Genomic DNA, 24649 nt, shown 5'->3' on the forward strand with positions numbered 1-24649 from the left:
ACAAACCTAATACTGAACCTCATCAAAGCATCTCAACCAAAGATCTCATATATGGTGAAAGATTACTACAGCAGGCACATTGCTTCCTCATCACATTCAGCTCTTTTTCAACCAAAGATCTCATACTGCAAATAGTTTATACATTATTACAGCTGACACACACACACACACACACACACACACATGCATGCACGCACGCACGTGCACACACACACACACACACACACACACACACACACACACACACACACACACACACACACACACACACACACACACACACACACAAACACACACACACACACACACACACACACACACACACACACACACTGCACTTATTGACAGATTTCAGTGTTTTCAGTCAAAGTCTTAATGCACTGTATGTTGGATACAGTACCACAACCGACACATACTGTACAGTACTTCTACTTCTTCACCAAATTCAACTGTCTCTCAACAAAAATCTAAAGTATGGTAGATATGTTGCTACAGATTATACATACATCTTCACCAGTTTCTATTCCCTCTCAACCAAAGATCTTAAAGACATTGGATATTTGGTTGGATACTGAGGATAAGAATCCCATTATGCCCCCCTGGTTGTTTGGTGCTGCTCCCTGTTGCTGGTGAGGCCCTCCTATGAAACTGTGTCGAGGAGGAAGGTCATTGCGATCCTGAGGTCAGGTGAGGTATCTTAGATTAGACAGTGGGAAAAGATTGTAAAGAGAGGTTAAATTTTGTGGTATGGACAAGGAATTACCAGAACTGTAATCTTTCTTAAACAAAATATTTAATCAATTCAACAGCTAAGGACTACTCTTTGTACAAAGTATTGACAGTAAAATACAGTACTGTATTTGTAAAATTTCAGAATGTAACACAATAAAATTATTTTTTTGTTACTCATAGACTGAAATGAGCAAAGTAAAATCTTTATATGCTATCATATAAAACACTTGGCATTAAATAATAAAGGGACAAAAAACACTGCAAAATATCATAAGCAAAACAAATAGGCACAGGAGTCACATTTATCACAAGCATTTGCACTAATTCATGAAACTTTCTTTAAAAAAAAAAATAAATAAAAAATAAATAAAATAAATGCTTATCACATTCAAGGTGTAACTGAAAAGCGGCAGTCATGTTTTTTAAGCATATGAAAGCTTTTGTGCTGTAAGAGAAAGAATATAATTATATAAGCACTATCAAAGCAGTTGCATGCGGTTACATATTGTCCTACCTCACACAGTACCATAACTCAAATGATACCAAGAAAAGTAATAGCAAAAATCATTGCCAACTTTCTAAGGTGTCATAATTTTTTCTTGCTTTTCATGCAGTCATTACTGCAGTATAAAGGCAATGTCACACTGGGACAAAAGTGGATAACATACGAGCCAGTTTTGCAAGTCATTAGCCAAACTGAGCCACGGTGAGCGACATTTCATTTGCAAGGTGAAATGGATAACAATTTTCACTCACAGCTTGTTGGCGGGATTAGAACTTAAATGAGCCTATATTAATTTTGTAATTGATGAGAAAATATTCTGTTATTCGCAGAAGGAAACTTTAACTAAAATTGTTATGTAAATATAATTTAATTCTTGTGGTTTTTATTCATTTTTATTTTGTAGTGCTGCTTTGGGTTTCTGCCCCTTCCTCTCTTCCATCGTTCCTCTCCCGTCTTTCTTTCCTTCACTCTTTCCTCTTGCCTCTGTCTATGGGGGACTTTACACTCCCTCTTCTGTCTTTCTTTCCTTCATTCTTTCCTCTTCCTTCTGCCTATGGGTAAGTCTATGCTGAGTGACAAGCCAAACGGTTTCCTGTACACCAGGAAACCATTTACTACGCTGGGTGATAACCATATAACCAAATTATGGCATCTGGTGGTTTAATGGGTAATTAAGGAGCTCCAATCAGATTGAGCCTGTGTAGGTTTATATCCAAGGGGTGGTTGGGGTTTATTGCTCACATAATGCCACCCAGAGATGAGTGAGGTTGGTCACTCTCATCTTAAATGTCAGGACCAACTTGCCTAGTCCTGGGTTCTTACGCTCCTCATGGGGCAACATAAGATTGGATGATGGATGGATGGATTTTTTCTCGTAACAGGAAATAAATATCTAGACACTCAGGTGACAAGCCCCAGAGGCCATGTGTTTTGTTTCCAAACAACAAGTAGAAATCAGATTTTGATATGGATTCTGCAGCAAGGCAAACTCTAGTAGACTGCCTTGTGGCTCTGGAGTTGCTGAAATATGTGAGGCGGTTGATGAAACTGAGGAAAAGGGACTAGGTACTCCGTGATGGTTTGTTTACAAATTACCACAAGACGCCAAGGCAGGCGACACTGCTAGTCGTTTCAGCTTGCAAAAACACACGCGTGTGACTGCAACTCGACTTTGCTATCCGTTTCGCCTCGCAAAAGCTGCTCGCATGTTAACCACTTTTGGCCTAGTGTGACGCTGTCTTTAGGACACACACACACACACACACACACATTACTGTACATACTTCATATACATATATATATACAGTATATATATATATATATATATATATATATATATATATATATATATATATATACATATACTGTACAGTATATATATATATATATATATATATATATATATCTACTGCCAGACACCATAATCCCATATAGTAACATTCAAATGATTCAATAAATACTTTGTCCTTTCACACACACAAACTCACAAATGCAGTGACAGCAAGACAGGAAGGACATATTGTACATCACTGCACTCCACAGCTAGACATACCTAAGAGTATCTTTAAACGAGTCAAACATGATGATGTTTTAGTATAGCAAAGCAAGTATAAGCAAAAAAATGTAGTCCTAAGGAGGTAAACATAAAAAAATCAATGATCCATGGAATTCACTGAGGCAAAGCTAATATCAGGTTGTTGTGACATCACCATGGTGGGTAGCAGGGAGATGCCAGATTGTAAATAAACAATCATCCTTCTGTAAGGTGAATTACTTTGCAGGAGTGCCTCTAGTAGTTGAGAGAGGGGATGAAAGTAGACAACAGAATGATGAATACAGAGAACTGGTTGAAACTGAAACATATAATAAAGTAGTGGAGAAAGTGAAAAAACTGGAGAAAGATTTTCATCTTGAAATAGAGGCAATCAGAAAGGAACTAAGCCTACAGAGGAGAAAAAATGAAGATTTAGTAAAGGAAATAAACAGAAAAGACACAACAATAGATGAATTGTCCGCTGAGGTAGAATCAATGGGAAAAAAAAGCAAGTGAAATGGGGTGTACTGTGGTCAAACATGAGAGATTTTTGGAGGAGTTAAAAAATGACACAATATTAAGGAAGCAAGCAGTATGATCGAACATGGCAGTGATACTGAGGAGTAGATAACTATGGCAACTGAAATGATGAGAAATTGCACAGATGAAGTGCAAAATACATATGCTGAGATGGTAAAAAATAAGCAAGAGTTAAAATACAAAAAAGATTAAATCATACGAAAGGAAGTGAAAGAAATTATAAAAAACAGCCCAAAGCTGATCAAGGAGTCAGCTGAGATCACCAAATCTACAGTACTCACTAGTACAGATGAAGAAGAAATAAAAAAAGTATCTCTAAAGACCAAAAGGAGATGGTAAATATAATGAATATATTGAAGGACGTATCTAAGGACATCCGTGAGAAAGATACAGAGGAATACAAAAGGCTAGGGAAATAAGAGAGAAACAAGTCAAGGCCCCTGAAAGTAACCTTCCAAAGTGTGAACACTATAGATGAAATATTGAAAAATGTCAACGAACTCAAGGAATCAGAGGTATTAAGAGAAAGGCTGGATAAAAAGATGCCTAACTCAGGAGGAACGAGGATTACTAAAGGAAAAGAGGGAAGATGCAAAAGCAATAAATGAGAAAATATCAGAAGAGAGAGAGAGAGAGATATATATATATATATTTTTTTTACAAAGCAGTATGGTCACAAGTAAGAAAATGGCACATAAACAGCAGGAACTAAAAAAAAAAAAAGTAAGTTAGTAGACTCAAACTATGTCAATTACAGTATGTAGACAACATGACTATGCTGATGTACCCAAATGTAGATGGAATGGGATCCAAATTATCACAGATAAAAGACTATATCAGAGAAAAGGGCTCATATTATTTGCCTAACTGAAACAGAAGTAACCCCAAGAATATCCGATGACACCCTAAGTACTGTATTGATGAAAACAATACAGTATATGGAGATGTGATAGAAATTTGAAAAAGGGAGGGAATTATGATATTAACAAAGAAAAAACTCCAAGTCAAAGAGACAGAACAGATATACTCTCACAAATGGAATTAATCGCAGTAGAGGTCAACACATCTGAAGGGGAAAATAATGGTGGCAAATTTATAATATGCCACCCAAGACAAACACTTGGGATAAAGGTGAATATGAAAACTTGGCAGAAAGTACAACATAGAGTTTAAGAACCCTACGGCACAGAATGGAATAAAAATCTGAAAGAATTATACTAAAGGAGATTTCAACATAAATGTAAATCAGAATGCTCTAGATATAAGAAGCTATGAAAGCTGTTGGGATTAAAAGCTCCTGGATCTTATACAGGTGTTTTTCCTAACACAGCATGTAAAGGAAAACACCAGATAAAGAGGACCAGAAGAACTACCATGATTAGATCTTATACATACTACACAAGAAAATGAAATTGACAACACAATGTATCTCCCTCCTTTAGGCAAAAGCGACCTGCAGTATTAAATTGCAATTTCAGGTTAGTATATGATATAGTTAGCAATAATAAAAGTTACAAAAACAGCCTACACAACAAATAGGGCAACTATCATGACCTAGAAAAGTATTCAGTAGAAACAGATTGGAAAAAGGGGCTTAGAGGAAAAGATAAAGATGTTATATATAGAAAATTCTGTGAATTTATGAAAGTCCAATATTATCCATCAGCAGAAAGAAACAGAAATAAGGATAAAGAAATGATTTAATACCGAATGCAAAAAAGGAAAAGAGAAATGAGATTTGCTGAGGAATAAATACAGATGACATAATACTGAGAGGGCATAGAACAACTATAAACAGGCAAGAAACTATTATACACCCATACCCCGATTTCTGACACATCGGTAACCGACAATTAGCTAGACCGAACAAAAGAAATGGGGGAACATTCCCACAATCCAAACAGCCATTGATTCACTAGTCCCAACACTCCACCCCTCCCTAGGTTTGAAACAAGCATATCTCTTCTTTCCCCATCCCTCCTCCATCCCCCGCCACGCTCAACACTGCCATGCATGTCTCCCACTTCATACCCCCACCCTCCTCCACCTCAGCTCGTCTCCCAAGTGTGTGTGTGTGTGTGTGTGTGTGTGTGTGTGTAATTCACCGGGTCGGTCAGGATCACTTGATGGTCGTGATTGTCAGCTTTTACCCTCCCGGAAGGGAGCTGAGAGCTCATATAGTCCGATCTAAGGGCAAGGCTGTGACCTTCACACACGCACACACCCGTCCCCTTGCTCAAGGGGGACAGTAACCACCCACTTCGTCAGTGAAACTTTTCACAACCCGAGCGAGGCGCGAACTCCCGTCCACCAGTTGGCAAGTGAGAATGTTACCACTGCACCAGTGAACAGTGTGTGTGTGTGTGTGTGTGTGTGTGTGTGTGTGTGTGTGTGTGTGTGTGTGTGTGTGTGTGTGTGTGTGTGTGTGTGTGTGTGTGTGTGTGTGTGTGTGTGTGTCAGAGAGAGAGAGAGAGAGAGAGAGAGTCAGTGAGTGAGTGAGTAAGAGTGTGTAAGTGAGAGTCAGTGAGACTGAGTGAGAGTGTGAGTCAGTGAGAATGAGTGAGAGAGTGAATCAGTGAGAGTGAGTCAGCGAGACTGAGTGAGTCTGGGTGGGAGGGAGTAGTAAGGCAGTTTGGTTTTCTTGTCTCCATCCCTGTCCCCGTGCCCTCCTCCACCTCTGCTTGTGTCCCTCCCTGTCCCCCCACCATCCCCCACACCCACTTGTCTCTCCCCCCCACTCCAGCACTCCAGCTTGTCTCCCTCCAGTCTCTCCACCCTCCCCCACCCCTGCTGGTCTCCTTCCCCAACCCCCTGCCCACCCCCATTCCTGCTTGGTGCACTGCCAACTGCCTACCTGTCAGTTGCCCAGAAGCATCTCACACCTCAGGTCCCAACCATGTTACCTTCCTGTATGTGATGTTTGCTGTCTCACTTTTTAGCAATAGCACTGTTTATGAGGATAGTAACGTTACCTATGGTGTTTCTGTGTCAGTCTCTGTTGATTAAGTAAGGTATATGAGAGTTTGGGTTTCGGCCGAGACTGCATCTCTGTCTTTTCCTCAATATCTTATGGGGAAAATTGCTTCAATATCCGACATACTCGCTGATAGAACATTCCTACTGGTACACAACACTGCCAGAAATTAGGGTATGGGTGTAAAAGGATAAGAAGAGAAGCTCAAAGGCAGTTTGAGGAACACATTATAAATAAAAGTGCTGATCAACTGAAGCTGTTTTACAGCAACATTCAATGCAAAACTATAGTCAAAGATAAAATACAATCCATCATGGATGAGGGGAAAATCTATATCAATGAAGAAAATATTTGTGAAGTACTAAACAAAAAATTCCAATCTGGAATTACAGAAGAAAGTAGATTTGATAGAGATGAAAAGGAACAAGCATGCCCACACATATTAACAAATGCAATATACAGTAGGCATATGATAAAAAGAGGTCCAAGGACAGTTGAGCAAATTAGACAAGGGAAAAGCAAATGGTTCTGACAAGATTTCTAGCTGGGTATTACATGAATGTGTTGAAAAATTCAGTAGACCAATATATTTAATATTCATGGAATCCTTAAGACAAGGTAAACTACCTGATATTTGGAAGAAAGCAAACATTGTTCCCCTCTTCAAGAAAGGAAATAGACAAAATCCACTTAACTACCAACCAGTATCACTGGCAGGTGTTGTAAGATATTAGAAAAGCTGATAAGAAAAATTTGGTAAATCATGAGGGAAAAAAATAATATGATAACAGAAAAAAGTTAAGGTTTAGAAAGGGAAAATCATGTGTTACTAATTTATTAAGTTACTATGACAGAGTTGCTGGAACACTACAGAAAAGAGAAGGATGGGTAGACAGTATCTATTTGGATTTCAAGAAGGCATTGGACAGAGTACCATACCAAAGACTTTTATGGAAACTGTACCATCAAGGAGGAATCTGTGGTAAGCTGTATTGTATGATGGAAGATTTTCCCAGAAAAAGTAGAATGTGAACAGTACTACAAGGAAACTACTCATCCTGGAGAGCAGTGACTAGTGGAGTCCCACAGTGCTCAGTGCTGGCGCCAATTGTTTTTAGTATATATTAATGACACTGACAGGACCACTGGGTTTGGAAGCTATTTAAATATGTCTGCTGATGATGCAAAAATACAAAGGAGAATTACAAAAACAGACTCTTTCAGACAGCTACAAGAAAAATTAAATAAGGTTAATGAATGGAGCAATAGATGGCATATGGAATTTAGTGTGGACAAATGCCAGGTAATGAAGTTTGGTAAAAGTGAAAAAAGACCAGACTGGGATCATAAGCTAGGAAGTTCAACCCTACATATATCAGAAAACAAGAAAGACCTAGGAGTGATTACCAACAACAGATTATCTCCAGCTGACCACGTCAGTGAGAAAGTATGAAACATGTACACACTGCTTGCAAATGAGAGTAGCATTCACATATATAAATGAAAACATGCTGAGAAAGATAATCACATCATCCATTAGACCAACCCTGGAGTATGCATAAGTAGTCTGGAATTCACATATAAAAAAATACACAGACAAGATTGTAAAGGCACAAAGGGCCGCTACAAGATGAGCACCAAGCTTGAAAGATCGAAGCTATGAAGAAAGACTAGAAAAACTAAACCTACCAACATTACAAGAGACAAGGAAAAGAGGAGACATGATTATGCTATATAAATGCATCACAGGAAAAGAGAAGATTCAAATAAATGAGTATATAATGTATGGGGAAGCAACAAGAGGACACAACAAAAGAACTGCATAAAAAGAGATGTGATAAAGAAGTAAGAAAATTCAGTTTCCCAAATAGAGCAACTGATAGTGAAATTCAATACTGAATGAAATATTCTGTGCCAAAACTATCCATAAATTTAATTATATGTTTGATAAAAATGATTTTAAACACGGGACAGTACGAACTTGACTCATTCCTGTAAAGATACAATTAGGTAAGAATCAGGTAAGAACATACAGCAGTTAAAATATAATTTTTTAATATAAATGCAGTCTGGTCATGCAGGAAGCTATGGTAGTTTTGGAACAAATACAGTCCTCAGACATGTTAGAAATGATGTAAAATTCAGACATACTGCACAGGACACAAGAAGAAACTAAAGAAAAAGAACATAACTATCATAAATGGAAGTACACAGACCAGTGCAAACTACCAGGAGCAAACAGTAACTTGCACATATGGTACACAGTTCAACACAAACTGTGACCAAACAGTAACTTACACAAATAATTTTGCAGTGCTACCATCACAACCAACATTCAATTCCACCACCACCTCCCCAAAATAAGAGCCACCACCACTGTACTACCACCACTGCAGTGCTACCACCAATCATTGTTGACCTCATGCACTTCTAAGGTTTCTCCCTCCCTGCTGTCACCTTGCTGGGATGTCCTGTAGTAACCTCTGAGCAACATATCCAAATGTCTAAGAATCAAACTGCTTGAGCTCGGCTGATGAGTGATATGATCAACATTTCAGTAAATATTAAGTTTGGTCACACAGCCTTATTCATAGATATTACACAAACTAACTTCAAAAAGCCTCCCACACCTGTATGTTCTGGATTTCTGTGTGTGAAGCACTGGGTGGGGGTGGTTCATTTCTCCAGTGATACAAATTGGTGTTCCTCTGCTCTGGATCAGTTGCCCTTCCATACCCAGAAAACAGAGCTTGAATGTGTATAGCCCAGCTGCCCACCTATGTCAGGTGTGTGCAAGCTGGCCCCTACAATACTGTACATAACTATATACAAATACAAACCAAACCTAAGAAGTCGTAATGCAACCATGCAAGTCACATGATACATTTTTAATCCCTTCTTTGGCTAGGTTAAAAACAACATAAATACAATATATGACTTTCACAGCCATGTTATATCATGTTAACTCTGGTATGTTTAATATCTATAAATATGGCTGTGCAATTAACTTAATAATTAACAGTGATTTGCACTTGGCTACTATAAAATTTTACCCGGAAGGTTTATCTGAATGAAACTAGTACATAAAACTCTAAAATACTTCTACTAGATAAAATATTTTACTCATAATATAAAGCCCTGCAAGGAGATATGATGATGAAAATCATTGGTCACAAACATCAAGGAACGTGTCAAAAATATCAAGCTATACTCTGTGCGTGTAAAACATCTAAGATAAAATAGTTACAGTAATAGGCAAAAATGAATAGGTGGGCATAAGCACCCATATCTCTGATGGTTTATATCACAGATTGGTATCATTACCATTCAAACATCAGTGGCAGATCAAGGGAAGGGGGGGTCCTCACTCACCCATTTTTTTCAGATATGTCAGTTTTCATAGGTCCCAAAAAGACACTAAGAAAAATGTAGCAGACAATCCCATTATACCTCCCTCATGGTGTTGGGACCCAAGGCAAGGATACCATAGTCCAGAACATTTCAAGGTAGGGGGCCAGCCTACTTTTCGTTGTACCATTACATTGGTTAAAAAGCCTTAGGTCACATCTTTGGGGATGAACCTGTGAAAGATTGTCGCTGAAACTGAGTGAGACATCCTAACCATTAGACCACCAAGTGCCTTCTTCCTTTTAGTAATGACAACAAACATATCACCATACCCACAATAACCATACAAAATTAATGAAAGGAACAAGCAATGGAGGTTTTCCTGCATGGTAGTTCTAGTATTAATGGGACCCTACTAATAAGATTTTGCCATCAATTTTGTTTCATACTGAGATGTTTTGTACATGCTTGAACTGTAGGTGTCAACTTTATTCACCTGATGGTCCACTCTCCATGCCACACAATCTCTGGCAGCATCTTTGTTCTATCCCTTAACCATGAGATCATTTCCTAGAACCTCATGCCAAGACTTTTTGAGCTCACCTTGCAACATTCAGGACCATATTCTAGGTGGCATAGGAATCTTTGTAGCACTTACTCAACAGCTATATTTCTGCAACATTGTCTTGTATGCAATGCATGTTACTTTAATCATTAATAGTGACAGTCTGCATTTATAACTTATAAGAGAATGTTGAGATATGCAAAATACAGTAAATCCACAGGTTACCAAACTTACGCTTTAGCACACAAAACCTTGTCCATTCTCACTGCCTGATATAGCAACCACAGTATGGATAAATTCTCTTACATTGTAATTTATGTGTGTTAATTTTTTTCACTTCTTTAATTTTGTTACATTTCCTGAATGTTAATATACCTGTACACATTATAGTGAGATTAAGGTATGTTGTATAGAGGAGGCTATTCCATTATTTAATGTCATTCCCTTTGCAACTTAGGTCCAAAAGTGCATAAAATGGGAGCCAGAGTGCCTTAAATACAGATCCTCCTGACTTAGTGGAATATTCAATTTGACACACAGGGTAGTGGCTAAATTCATGATTACTGTATGCTGCTGTGGAAGAGTTATTACAAATTATCCAGTGCCACTTACAATACTACCCTCACTCTCACAGATCCGTTCATTCAATTTTTATTTTTCAGTCTCTTCAGTGGGTAAGAAAATACTGGACCCCCTTTACTAAGTGCTGGATTCATCCCTGAAACATATGGTTGCTGTGTTATCACGACTGGATGTTATCAGAGGTATTGGCACCCACTACAAAAATAATGGACTAACATAGAAAAGTCCATATCTATACAACTTCTGAGCTTATACTGTCTTAACATCTTCCATCCTAGGATGTACTTTATTATTTTTGTTGCCTTCAGATAATGTCATTCTGCTTAGACGAGATTTTCTGAATGAAGAAGTTGGACACAGACTTCTTCCCACTCACAGCAGGACCATTCCCTTCAGCTGAATAAAATCATCCAGTGGCAGCAAGAATAAGAGAAAAAAAAAAAAATACATCCTCAGAGTGAATGGGTCAAGTTTCATTATCTTATTAATGTATTCTGTAAAGCTGAATAACTGCCACTAACAGTAATTGCATATACTCTGTCAGAAAAAAAAAAAATCTTTATAAAACTTGTCTTTCATTGCCACAGTCTAGATAGCATGAAAAACATTGTTTCATGTCAGTCTTTAAAAATGCTACCATTATTAAAAATGTCAACAGAACTATTTGGCACTGGTACAGGTATACTGTAATGTTCTGATATATCAGAAAAATCTACATAGCAACAAAGTAGTTCAATATCAAATTACTAAAATAGTGTATTCTTGTTAAAATACTGGCACCTGTATGTCAAAAGGATCAAGCTAAAAAATACTGTGTTAATACATCTGATAATTCAGAATTCTGATACAGAATATCTTTGCCAAGAGGAATGAAACATACTACCATTACTAAAGCAGGCCTACAGATCTAATACTCTGTACTTTCCAATATCAAGTCAGTTCTGTCCTATACAGGATGTCCTAGCAAAAGACTGGCAAGCTTCAGGAGAATGTTTTTTCTTGGGAGGGGCCAAGTGTGAGTGGTAAATGCTATACAGGGATCAACATGGGTCCAGTTTTCAAATGTTATGGACCTACAATTACTGGTGGCCTTATGAGTGAATTAGGATAAAAGATCATATTCACCCATAAGGTCACAAGTACAGTAACTTTAACCCAGTATCAGTTCAGAATTGGAACCATGTTATTATGCTGGGTGGCATAATATTCTAAATTTGCCCAATAATAACAAAAACTGGGCCCATGGTGATACAGCATTTACTACTTATAATACAAACAAAAGTAACTTCCTCAAGTTTGGTACACTTTTCCTGGGACATCATACATGTGTACTAGTCTCATTCAGAATGTAATTAATGTGATACAAAATATTATAAGTGCAGCAGTGATTCTTAGGGTATTGGACTTGCTCAGAGATGCTTGCTGAGGGAAGAAGTAAGACCTCATGTACTGCCACACCAACACACACACACATACAAACAAATGTACAATATACTGCAGCAGCAGCATGATAATGTACTGTACATGGAAAATGGATTGTGGCCATATCATCACCACAGCCTTGCCAGTTACAGTAGCAAAAGCTCTGTTTGAATGCAATTCAGATAATTTTGTAATTTCCTGTAGCAAGGTTACACTGTAAACAATTATGGTGATCCAACAATACAGGTACTATCATGGATCAGTTCTGAACATCTTGACTAACCTGCTCTAACTGATTATTCAAAAAATGTATTCTGTAATTATTGGAGTATTTATGGCACAAATGAACAAACACTACCAACCAGAACAAAGTATCATCCTTACTTTACATAAAATTATATTGTAAACACTTGATTCTGGCATAGTTAATGCCATACAAAGTAGTGTATAGAGTAATCAACTATAAATATATATTTTTTCAACATTAATGACCCTGTTCATGACAAAACTGATGAAAATATAGCCAACAACACTGCTAGTCTTTGCTGAACTGGTGCTATATCAAACTAAAAGCTAGAACATGGTAATGTACCTAAAAAAAATTATGTGCATTACTACCGTATACTAATGAGGTCTGTGAACCACAGTTATCTGAAATTAATTTCAGCCACTGAATACAAAAACTACCCAGAAACTGATTTTTTCCCCTTAATATATAAGCTAATAATCTTTCACCCACATGCAGGGAACATGCCTGTGAATTAAATTACAGTAAAACATTGATAAGGCTGGATGTAAGAGGGTATGGCTTTTCTGATTATCAAGGCAATTTTTCCCCAGTTTCTTCCTACCACAATCAAACATTATTAAGGCATTATAAGTCCATACAGTATATGTGTACAAGTACAGTAAGAATTTTGAAAAGTATCACTTACTAGCACTGAAACATCTACTGACATAATTACATGTTCATATCAACTTAGCAATTATTTCATAGAACTTTCCAATATACAGTATACTTCAAAACGTCAAAGGTATACCCATTCTGACTTATCTGGTATTATGACTTACCAAATGTGACTTATCAAGGTTTTGCTGTAAACTAATACATCCGCAAGGCAATATGATAATAAGAAAGGTTACTAATGAATACTTATGGTGAGACCTAGTGAAGATGGGTATGTAAGACCAAAAACGGAAGCTGGAAATACATGATATACAACTATAACCAAATACCTGTCAGTCTAATATTAGTACTGTACACTATATTAAATACAAACAGAAAGTTACAGGATTGCAGTATTGGCCTGATGAAACTGCTGAAAAGAAAATGTTAGAGGAAACAGAAAATTATAAATGATAGTATGGATAACAATAGGATTAACAGATGAAGTACCTGTACATAAGTGAATAAAAATACCATATGGAACCACAAATGAGATAAGGATAAACTGACTAAGGCAAACTCTGGTTAAGAGAAAGATTTATAATGTGAAGAAAATAGACAACAAAATATTGGAAGGGAAACCCTAGTAACTTATACAACATACCAGACAAGGAAAGCACAGAAATACAGAATGAAGGTGGTAAGAAAATAGAACATGAAAATAGAAATCTGTGCAGCAGGGATAAAATATGAGAAAATATCTAAAGGAAGAAAGCTCGGAGAGTGCTGAAGCAAACAGGGAGAAATGAAACAAGGGATGATGAAGAGAAGTAAGGAGTGTAGGTAAGAGTGGTAGGGTATGAGATGAGATGAAGGAAATGTGACAAATAATGGTAAAGTGAAATGTAATGTTGACAGAGATGAGGATGAGAAGTTTAAAAGACTGAGGTGGAGAGGTAAACTAGCAAAGGCTATGAAAGAAAGAGAAATGCAACAAGAGCAAAGTGAAGTATGAAACTGTGATAGACGAAAGTGCAGGGTGGTGCTGTGTGAGGAATATAGGTGCAGTAAAATGTGAAGCAGTTGGAGGTGAGTGAGGGAGAGGTGAAGTGGAATGAAAAGCTGAGGGATGTGAAGAAGGATAAAGATGAATGATATGGTAAAATGTGAAGCACAGAAGGGTGAGGGAGAAGGACAGGGAAGTGTGTGGCAGACATGAAGTAAGGTATAGTATGCAGGTAAGAGTGAAGGAGAGGAGTAGATGAGTGTGAGGTAGTGGGGTAAAATTAGGTGTGAACCTGAGACGAGTGAAACAGTGAGGTAAGGATGTATAAGGGAGAAAAGAAAAGTAAAATGTGAAGCAGTAAAAGGTGAGGAACAGAAGTTACAGAGTGTCAGGAGAGGTAAATGAAATGTGAAGATGCAAAGGAGTGCTGAAGTGAGGTCTGAAACAAAAAGAGAGAGGTGCAAGTAACAAAAAATTGTAAAGTGAAATATGAATCAGAGAATGGTGAGGAAGAGACAGATGGAGAGGTAAAGTGAGATGAGAAACAGAGTGGCATGAGTGAGATACGAGAATGTGACAAACTAGCTAAATGTGAGAAGTGAATTTGAAGAGGGTTGAGACAGAAAACTAATGGAGTTTGTTGAAGATAGAGAGGTGCCTACCCCTGGAGTGGGCTGTGTGGGGGGCGGGGAGTGGTGTTGGTTGAGCCTTGAGGGGAGAACATCCGGTTCCGGCTACAAGAGGAGAGAGACAACCAACTACAGTGACCTCCCCAGGCTAGGCACAGGCAGTGAGCATTACATTCATCAATATATTGACATTTTAATGTAGCCTTCCCAAACTTGCACCAGAGTAACTGCAAATAGCACTTCTCCAACATGATTCAGTTTGATGAGGCTTATGCTTAAAGCACTGAAACCACTTGTAACCAGCAGGATTTAATGAACTATTCCAAAACACAAAATCATTTGCTACACTACGAGCTTTTTAACTGCAAGAGCTGATGACCATTTATTACTGTCGTAAAGTACGATACACAATATACCAGTACAGTAATTACAAATATCAGAAGAGTGGATGTGACACGTTAACATGTTTACTGCACTGACGAAAATTTTCTGAAAATCAGGACTTGAATGAGGCAATTTATATTTCTGGAGATATCCTACCATCTAATCTGTGTTCCACAACTAATAATAAACTAGCTTAAAAATTAACATGCAGTGATCTGTGACATGCATAAATAAAACTGAATATCAACTTCTGTCTACTGAAAAGACATCTTGATGCTGCAGAAATGCCAATGCAAGGGAACTGTGAGTATTGCACTAGTGAAACTTGAAACTTAAGGAAAACCATCTGTCCTCTTTAAGAGATAATGACTATAGTGTGTCTTACAGTTACATACCATTTAAGACTCTGTGGTGTAAACTTTTGTGCATACTTTAGGAAGTACATTTAAATAACTGTTAATACTTAATTGTATGAGAGAGAATGTCTTGAGGATTTTTTCAGAATATCAGCAAATTACAGTCATCACATGCTATCCATTTATGAGGGTAAATGTTCAGGACGTATACAGGTAAAATGAATAGCAGGGAAGGAATCCAACAATTTTATCTCCACTGCCTTGCTTACCTCGCTTAAAACACAAATGGCATTAAAACATGCCCAGTGCTACTTTTTTAAAACAACTAATACAGGTGCAGCAAACTCTCAGTTATCCGGCATAATTCAGCCAAGCCCTATGCCAAATAATGTGAAATGCCAGATATTGCATAGTAGCCCTCATCAGCTCAATATTCGGCATCGGACCAGGTAATGCATCACTATCCGTCTCAACCATCTATCCTAACAACTTTCTCAGGAGTAAATGATGAAAACTATGCATAAAATACAATAAATTAATGATTTATCTATCTATCTATAGCCCGATGCCCTAATCCCACAAAGGGTGGCCACAGACAAAACACCTCCAAGTTGCTCTGCCACCCAACATTTGACTGCCCTCCCCCCAACCAACTCACTCCCCCCTCCCTCATATATGATACAATACAGTAATACAGCACTGGTTGGCTACTGTTTATGAGCCAGCTGACACACGTTGACACTAAATATGGCATAGTACTGCCAGTTACATCCCATTTCGGTGCTGCACATCACGAATTGAATATTGCGACGATGGATAATTGAGAGTTTACAAGTAATCCCTCTATTATCCAGATGGTCAATACCCAGACAATCCATTACTCGCACGCTGTGATCTGGCTCTTCGAACCCATTATTCATACATTTTTCCATATTATCTAGACAAAACGCATGCGTCCAGGTGGAAATTATGGCCACACAAACATTTTCACACCTGGCTGGGCAGAAATAACTCAGTGGTGCAACCCTGTTTGGCTGGGTAGTTCTCCCAGCGTCTGCTAGAGACCCCCCTCAGTCATTCTCAGTTCCCGCTCTGAAACAATGTAGCGAACAGCTCCTCTCGGACAGTTGTTATGGAGGTGCATGTGGTAGCTTTTGTGGTTGTTTCCTACCTGCTTCAGGCCTTGTTATTCCTTGCATGCCTCTTCCTAGGGTGTGTGGTGATGGCCCCTCCACCAGGAAAAAGGAAGTAGGTAGTGTTGACATTGGAGAAACGGGAAATCCTGGGTAAGACTGATGCGGGATGGTCGAATCATGAGTGCTGACGTTGGTTTTATTCTAGCTTACTGTGTTGTACCATGATTTTATTCTATTTTACCATGATTTTATCCCACTTTACTGTTATGTTTTGTGTGCCCACCGCATTTTTCTTATGTAGCCGGTTTTTCATGTTTTTATGTCACTGCAGGGTATGGCTCTGCAGTGGTGATTGCTTGTTTGTGGTTGATAGGTCTGCTTGACCATGGTAATTGCTTGGCTATGGTTTATAGGTCTGCTTGACCAGATAGAGAAGTCTTAAACAACAGGGACAAGTGTTGTATGATGTACTGCAGAGGACTTTTACACTTGCTTTTAAAAGTCAGGTTATGTATGAAGGGGGGCCAGGGGAGAAGTCCATTATCCAGATGGAGCCATTACCCAGGCATGCCTTTGGCTTGATTATGTTGGATAATCGAGGGATTACCTTGAAGGGCGAGGTACCAGTATGTTCCATCTATCCATCTTCTGTCAGACACCTCAATCCCATAAAAGATGGCCACAGACAAATTGCCTCCATGTTCCCCCGTTCCCCACCATTTCACTGCCCTAACCCCGGCTCACACCCCACTCTCTCACATATCTCTCCACTCCATCCCTCCATCTCATCCCTGGCCTCTCCCTCCCTCTCTCCCCCTCGACGTCACCCACATACACTCTCCTTTTTAGTCGCTTGCTCTCCATCCTCTCCACATGGCCAAACGACCTCAATGTGTTTCTCCTAATGCTTCCTATCACATCCACATTTCCCCGCTGAGAGGGATCACCTTGATGTGGTGGTGGGGCTTGAAGCGTGGCTGGCAGTGTCACCTACTCTGGAAGCATGCCTACCTATGTAGGGTTCAGCATCCGTTTGCTTTGTGGACCAAGCACCCTCTACCTCACTGGTGGAGGAGGCCTGCTAGTGATGTCAGTCCCTGCCCGTTTGTCATCTAGGGCGGGACTGTTGCCTCCCCACATGTTTGCCATACATGGCATCCCATAATGCTGGGAGACGGGAGTCCTGGGGGTTGAGTGATGCTGCACGATGTGCCCTGGAGCTACCAATACGCCTCTTTGGTCCTTTATTCTGGCTAGAAGGGTGGCCTGGTTGGGCCCAACCAGGTCAATCGGCTGGCCATGCATTGGCTAGGGTCAAGTGGGCACTAAGGGGCCTGGTGGCTCCTATCATCCTGGAGTCACCCTTGCCTAGGTCCCCCGGTGGTTACCCGCGTATACTCTCCTGCTACCTCTGGGGTCACCAGAGATGTTGTCCCTGGCATAAGACCTCCCCTTGTTGGGGTCCGTGGTGGGTGAAGGGGTGGGGGAATGAAGTTTTTTTGGTAGTATATGGATTCCGCAAATAAAAATGTTGTTGACGACAAGGCCTCTGTCCCTGGACTTTCTTTACGATCCTCCACTCTCATAGCCACTCTGGAGCCTTTCCAGGCACCTGGAGACTTTCCTCCTCTGCCCCAGTGTCCTACTGGGACTAGGAGGGGGTCACATCGGGTTCGTTCGGCTCTGGGGTTTGGCCCAAAAGACATGGTGCCAGAAACCTATGCAAAGTATCTGGTAATCAAGAACCCTGTGGCTCAGTACTAGATATTGACATTTTCAGTCTCCACCGCGGTATCGTCTCGGCTTGTGGTAGGGAACCAAAGATCTGTTCCCATGGGGATGGAAGTATCCTTATTAAGGTGACCTCCCCAGAAGAAAGCACCCACTCACAAGCTCTGACTCTAGTTTCTGGTCCCACAGTTGCCTGTTTTCCGCATGCCACTTTCAACAGTTGCAAAGGTATAGTTTTTTCACATGACCTTCTCTGCTACCCAGAGGCACAGATGTTGGAGGAATTAAGATCTTCTGGTGTGGTGGCTGTTGAGTGACTCCACAAGAAAATAGATGGTGTCCTGACCGCGGCTACTACCTTCTTCCTGACTTTCGACAGGTTGACCTTGCCTACTTCTGTGAAGCTGAACTGGTTGTCTCTTCCTGTGAAACCATACTTGCCCACGCCAAAGAGATGCTTCCCTTGTCAGGGATTGAACATGGCAGCCGATTTTGCCGCCGTGCACAGGCAGGCCTTCTTGGTACCTGTGTCTCCTGTGGCAGACCATGCCATACCAGTGACTGTCCAGGACCCCTTAAATGCTATCACTGTAGGAGTCCTCATGCTGTAAACTCTAGAAACTGCCCTCGACACTGCCTGGAAAAGGAGATATTGTCAATTCAAACACTTGAGAAGTTCTCGTTTCCTGAAGTTAAGAAGAGAGCTCAGACTTGCTTCTTCCAGCCCGGGGTTACTTATGCTGCTGTCCTTTCTGGAATGCCAGTGCACCGCCCTGTGTCCCAGAGACTGCCTCGACCTAATGCAGTGACCACTCCATCACCTAGGCTTTGTGGGATGCTGTCCCCATGGTTCATACTGTGTGTGAAACTGATGTTTGCCCGCTCGGTACTCCGAATGCTTCCACTCCCACATCGGTGACTGACGGTTTGCGCACTTCCATGGTGGTGGCGGATATATACGTTGATGTGACTCCTCCCACCTTGTCCAGTATGCCTGAGGCCCTATCTGTATCCGGCAAACATCATCGTGGTCCTTCAGAGTCCTCTGAGCCTGATGACCAGTCACCAAAGGTCTCTGTTGTCAAACCTTATGCCAACCTTTCTTCTATTCCCTCTGCCCTGGAGGCTGAGGGGTCTAGCCAGGTGGAAGCTGCACCTGATCAAACGATCTCCGTTGGCGAACCTAGTGTCAACCTCTCTCATGTTCCCTCTGCCTTGGAGGCTGGGGGGTCTAGCCAGATGGAGGCTGCAGCTGATGGTTTGCCTGTGGTCAGGTCCTCACCTGGGGATGATGTTGGACAGACCATTGGTGCTTCAGTTCTAAAACATACAATGCCATTCTCACAGGGTTCTAATCCTGTGGACACTCCTTCCACTTTTGGGGCTTCTGATGTCGGCATTGGCCATCCTACATCACCCAGGGCAGCCTCAAAGCCAGTTTCCAAGCCAAGTGTTATCATCAGCATAAAGTTAAGAGCTTTATGCTGATGATAAAACACAGAGCACATATCTCTATTCATCCATCTATTCCAACTTGAAATCTAGTTTTCTAGTTTTGAGAAGTACAGTAACCAGGCAGAAAGTAGAGTGTCATGATCAAAAGTTCACTGCCAGTTGTGGCAATGGAAGGTGCTAATATTTCTGATGTGACAGCAATGTGGAAAAACAGCAACACAGGAAAAAAAAAAAAAAAAAAACATGAAAAGGAAGGATACAATACTCTCTGATGTTTGAGATGGGATTAAAAAAACAGAAGGCAAGACACAATGCTGGAAGGATGTTATTGATGAATTTTTTCTGGTGACTATATGCAGGGGCGCACCCAGGAATTTTCTACGGGGGGGCCCATGGTGAGGTGAGGTCAGGTAATCCGATAATTACTGGGAGGTCATATGCAGGTTTAGAGTCAGGGAGCTGCTGGTTCATGTGTTACTCTTTGTTTGTACTTGCCAATTTTTCATGTTTTGCTGTTATCGAAATAAATATATATAAATTTTTAAAGGACCCAGAGAGCTAAGGGGGGGACCCGGGCCAGGGGCCCTTCCCCTGGGTGCACCCCTGAGTATATGTTAAAAGAAAGTACACGGATATAGGAGCTGACAGTTTAAACCGGAGATGGGAATGAGGATGACATGAAAACTGAGGCAGTGTGAGGTTGTGATCAAAAGAAAAGAGGTAGTATGAAAAATTTGCCAAGAGAAAGAGAGAGATAGTACTCACAGGAGAGCGGCGAAGCGTGATGTTGAGGAGGGTGGGGTTGGTTTCCACTACTGTGAACTCCTCCTTGGCAGGGTCATGGCCGGCTGCATACACCTGTGAACAAAAGCAATATAGTTTCATCTGGACTTTAATTTTAAAAATACCTTTCAGCATGAGGATGTTTACTGAGATTAAAGCATAAACTCACTGAGAGATCTCTGGGAGTATCTCTGGGTTGTGGCCAGCTTGTTGGAAGCTGCAGGGTTCCCATGATGGGACTTGGGGCAAGAGTGTAAGCAAATACTGCACTGTACAAGGAATGAAGATTTTTAAAATCAGCCATGTTAATCGCTAATGTATCAAGAGGAGATATGTATAGCTTCAATACAGCAACCTGAAAAAATTAAACAAAAGCATTCAGGGACCGAAATCTAACTGCCCGTCAAAATATGCTGTTGGCTAAGGTACAAGTTACCTACAAACCAGATGCGAAGAAAATTCTCAGGACTCAATACAAGTGAGTCACTGCATTTCACAAAAAGCCAGTGCATGTAAAAAAACGTATGACAGCTGGCATTTGGTGGTCTTGATCAATTCCACACCAAAACTAACAGACCCCTGCACATCCAAATATTTGGTATTTCTTGAAGATTTGGTGAAAATTCATCCACAACTTTACGAGATATTTTAGCAACACACACACACACAGAACTATATCATCTTCCCTTGCTAAAGGGAGGCAATAATTTGGCAATAGGAGGTACAGTATATTTATAATTCACCCTAGTTTGGCTAAAACTTCTGATCCTTCATGTACATGTTCATACGCATTTATAGTAGCTACCATAGTACAATGTAGTAAAAATGGTATATACTGCGCTAGTGCAGTTTCTCTGTTGTACAGGAAAAAAAATATATGGGACATACCAAAATCCCAGCACCACCTGACAGCATCATACTCACCTCAATTGTGTATCTTCCAGGTAGGAGGATGCGCCAGTATTCTCCGTACTTGGTGGTCTGGAAACCAACATCTCGGCCTCGCACCTTCATGGATGCCCCTTCCACTGGCCGACCCAGGTCATCCTTCACAAAGCCTCGCACACCTCGATGCACCTCACCCATGTATCGTACTAAGGCCTGTGTTGTGTTGGAGAGAGACCATCTTCTCATAGTGTCACCAGTGTAACTAGACAACTCCGCTGTCCAGTTATAAAAGAGCCCCACAACTCCCTTTCTATCCCCTGAAGGAGCATGACAGACTGCAGAAAACGGGCAACTTCAACCTGCAGTCCACCAGGTTCATAAACCAAATAAGCATGGGACCACCACCGCAACAACAACAACAAAAACAAACGCAAAGGCTGTAAGCAGTGAGGGATGAAGTAATGTTTGTGGAGCAGACACAGATGGTGTATTAAGGCTTGCGTTAAACAGAGAAGGTTGTGCTACCACTATCAAAATTTCACCAATATTTTTTGCCAGCTGTGGCGCTGTATGGTGTTACGTGGGAAATCTGTGTATGGAACAGACAACAATGGGAAATCACAAAAAGTCTGAAGAATATATGCTAACACTCAAGGAAAAATGAGAAGCGTTCATGAACATAATGCTGGCAGAGGATCACTGGTGAACTTTGCTCATGATAATACATTATGTCGTGACGATGAAGATGGTTACTATGGCCTATGCTTGTTCATAATGGATGGTGCTATCTGAAAATACTGAACTAACTGAATATATATATATATATATATATATATATATATATATATATATATATATATATATATATATATATATATGTGTGTGTGTGTGTGTGTGTGTGTGTGTGTGTGTATATATATATATATATATATATATATGTGTGTGTGTGTGTGTGTGTGTGTTTACCTAGTTGTATTTACCTAGTTGTGATATACAGGAAATAAACTACGTTCGTGGGGTCCCGCCCCTGTTTCTCAACGTCAAATTTTGACTTGAACTCGTTTAAGTTTTTAGACTGGGCGATCTCTTTGTCCAGGCAATACCACAGGTCTATGCATCTATGTAGAAAACTATATTTCTTAATATCCTTCAAGCAACTTGGTTTTTTCAGTTTCATTCCGTGTCCTTTTGTTACTCTCCCACCCATACAAACAAATCTTCTCTGTCAATTTCATCTACTCCCATCATGGCATTGAACTCTGCAATCATGTCGCCTTTCTCGCCCCTTTCTTCTAAGGAAGGCAGAGCCAGCTTTTCCAGTCTCTCTCTCTGATCGACAGATATGCCAGGCTAGGGACCATCTTGGTTGCTGTTCTCTGTATTCTCTCGATCTTGCTTATATCCTTCTTTTTGTGTGGGGACCACACTACTGCCGCATATTCCAACCTGGGGCGGACCATGGCCACTATCAATATTTTCATCATCTCGTCCAAGTAATGACATGCTACTCTTATGTTAGTTAAGAGATTATACGTCTCTCTATCTTGTTAATGTGTTTTTCAGGTGACAAACTATCCTGGACCAGCACTCCCAAATCTTTTTCTTCTCTCACTTTTGTGACTGGTTCATCACCATCAAATAGTTCAGTGATGGACTCTTGGTACTTTTACCCATTTCCAATATTTTACATTTTTTGTGTGTTGAATTTCATTTCCCACATCCGGCTCCAGTCATGAATCTTATTTGGGCAAATCAGAGGGTGGGCGATGATGTGGTAGACCTTGAAGAAGGTGGATTGATGTGGTCAATGAGTGTGATACGGAGAGGTACGGTAGCTAATAAGACAAGCGATCGAGCTGGCTGGGTGAATTTTGTGCAACGGAGTGTATGACCAAGGTTTGGCACCCCTTTTTGACTTGGACAGTTGTTGGACTCTCTGTTGGATAGGCAAGTGTGATGCTGCGAGTGGAATGTTTTTAGACCTATCAGGTGGAGTAGGGATTCTTGGGTCTTGGATGGTGAGTTAATGCAAGGGTGGCTCATTCACCTGGGCAAACTTTTTAGCACTTCATCCAATAATTTTTTTTTTTTCTGGCTCTCGGAACCGTACCTCATCACACCTTCAGGTAGGAAAGGAGATCTGGATGATGATGTTTCAGTATTTCATCTCTACTGCGTTGACTACCATCAGGCATGTGCTTTCTAGTGTTCCCTATCTCTTCCTCTGAATTCCATCTTCACTCCCCTCTCTTGACCCTCTTTCATTACCCTGTTACATCAGCCCGAGCAAAACTTAAATTCCGTGTGTGTGTGTGTGTGTGTGTGTGTGTGTGTGTGTGTGTGTGTGTACAGTAGTAGCTTATCGTATATATCTAACTGTACAGTAGTAATGGTTTGAGCTAGATTTGTGGTGCCCTGTCTCCATATCAACATTTATTCGGTCCATTTTTAAAACAGCATGCTGAAATATATATGCTCACTACCTTATCCCCAGTTGCCTTTACCAACACCATTGTTATGTCCGGGATGTATAAAGTGAAAGGAAAAGAGGGAGGGGAGGGGGGAGGAAAAAGAGGAGATGGATGAAAAAGCAAGGGGGAAGGAAAAATGGGAAAAATGAGGAGCAGGAAGGATAGGAAGAGAGAAGCGTAAAAAGAAATGAAGGAGGGAAGGATGAAATAAGAGTTGAAGAGATGAGGAAAAACGATGATAACATCTGAACTCATCATAATGAAAGAAAGGAAAATAAACAGTATTAATGACTCGTAGTCTGTGGTACACTGTGACTCAGAATATTCTTGTACTGTGACACTCATAATCTGACAGCTCTGTCGCCACTATCTCACTAACCTTTTGGTTGTCTTGCCAGAACTTTGGTAGCTCCGAAGCCATAGGGTATTTGCAGCAAGACATCTCTATAGTGATATCCATACACCCATGCCACACATAGTTGTAATCCTGCATTCCACCTGAAAATGTCACAAAACTCAGGGTTGTATTCTCTTTAGCTAAGAAAGCTCTCTAATTTTTCTTCATACTTTTTTTTTTCCATTTGGCACTTTGATAATCTGTTATATGTCATTTATGCAGTGTATGTCGATATCAGAAAGGTAAAAATATCATACAGACTCCATATGCATAATAAATTGCTAAGAGAGAGGTGTTAGTATGCTTCCTAACCCCACAAGAACAT

At 40.3% G+C, this 24649-nt stretch overlaps 1 protein-coding gene across 1 annotated transcript in view; it reads right to left on the bottom strand.

The window, feature by feature from the left end:
- Positions 1-530: 530 nt before the first annotated feature.
- The window catches only part of LOC145411165 (carboxypeptidase D-like), a 65869-nt gene continuing 41750 nt past the window's right edge, over positions 531-24649 (bottom strand). Inside the window, exons 8-13 of the mRNA XM_080281220.1 lie at positions 24307-24425; positions 21493-21669; positions 20551-20643; positions 19545-19814; positions 18845-18967; positions 531-677 (exon numbers count right to left, since the gene is read on the bottom strand). Of these exons, the coding sequence (XP_080137346.1) occupies positions 531-677; positions 18845-18967; positions 19545-19814; positions 20551-20643; positions 21493-21669; positions 24307-24425 (929 nt within the window). The remainder of the gene's footprint in view (positions 678-18844; positions 18968-19544; positions 19815-20550; positions 20644-21492; positions 21670-24306; positions 24426-24649) is intronic.

This window comes from Coenobita brevimanus, chromosome 88, assembly GCF_032717465.1.
Source record: "Coenobita brevimanus isolate Jiangsu-jjx chromosome 88, ASM3271746v2, whole genome shotgun sequence".
Classification (NCBI taxonomy): Eukaryota; Metazoa; Arthropoda; class Malacostraca; order Decapoda; family Coenobitidae; genus Coenobita; species Coenobita brevimanus.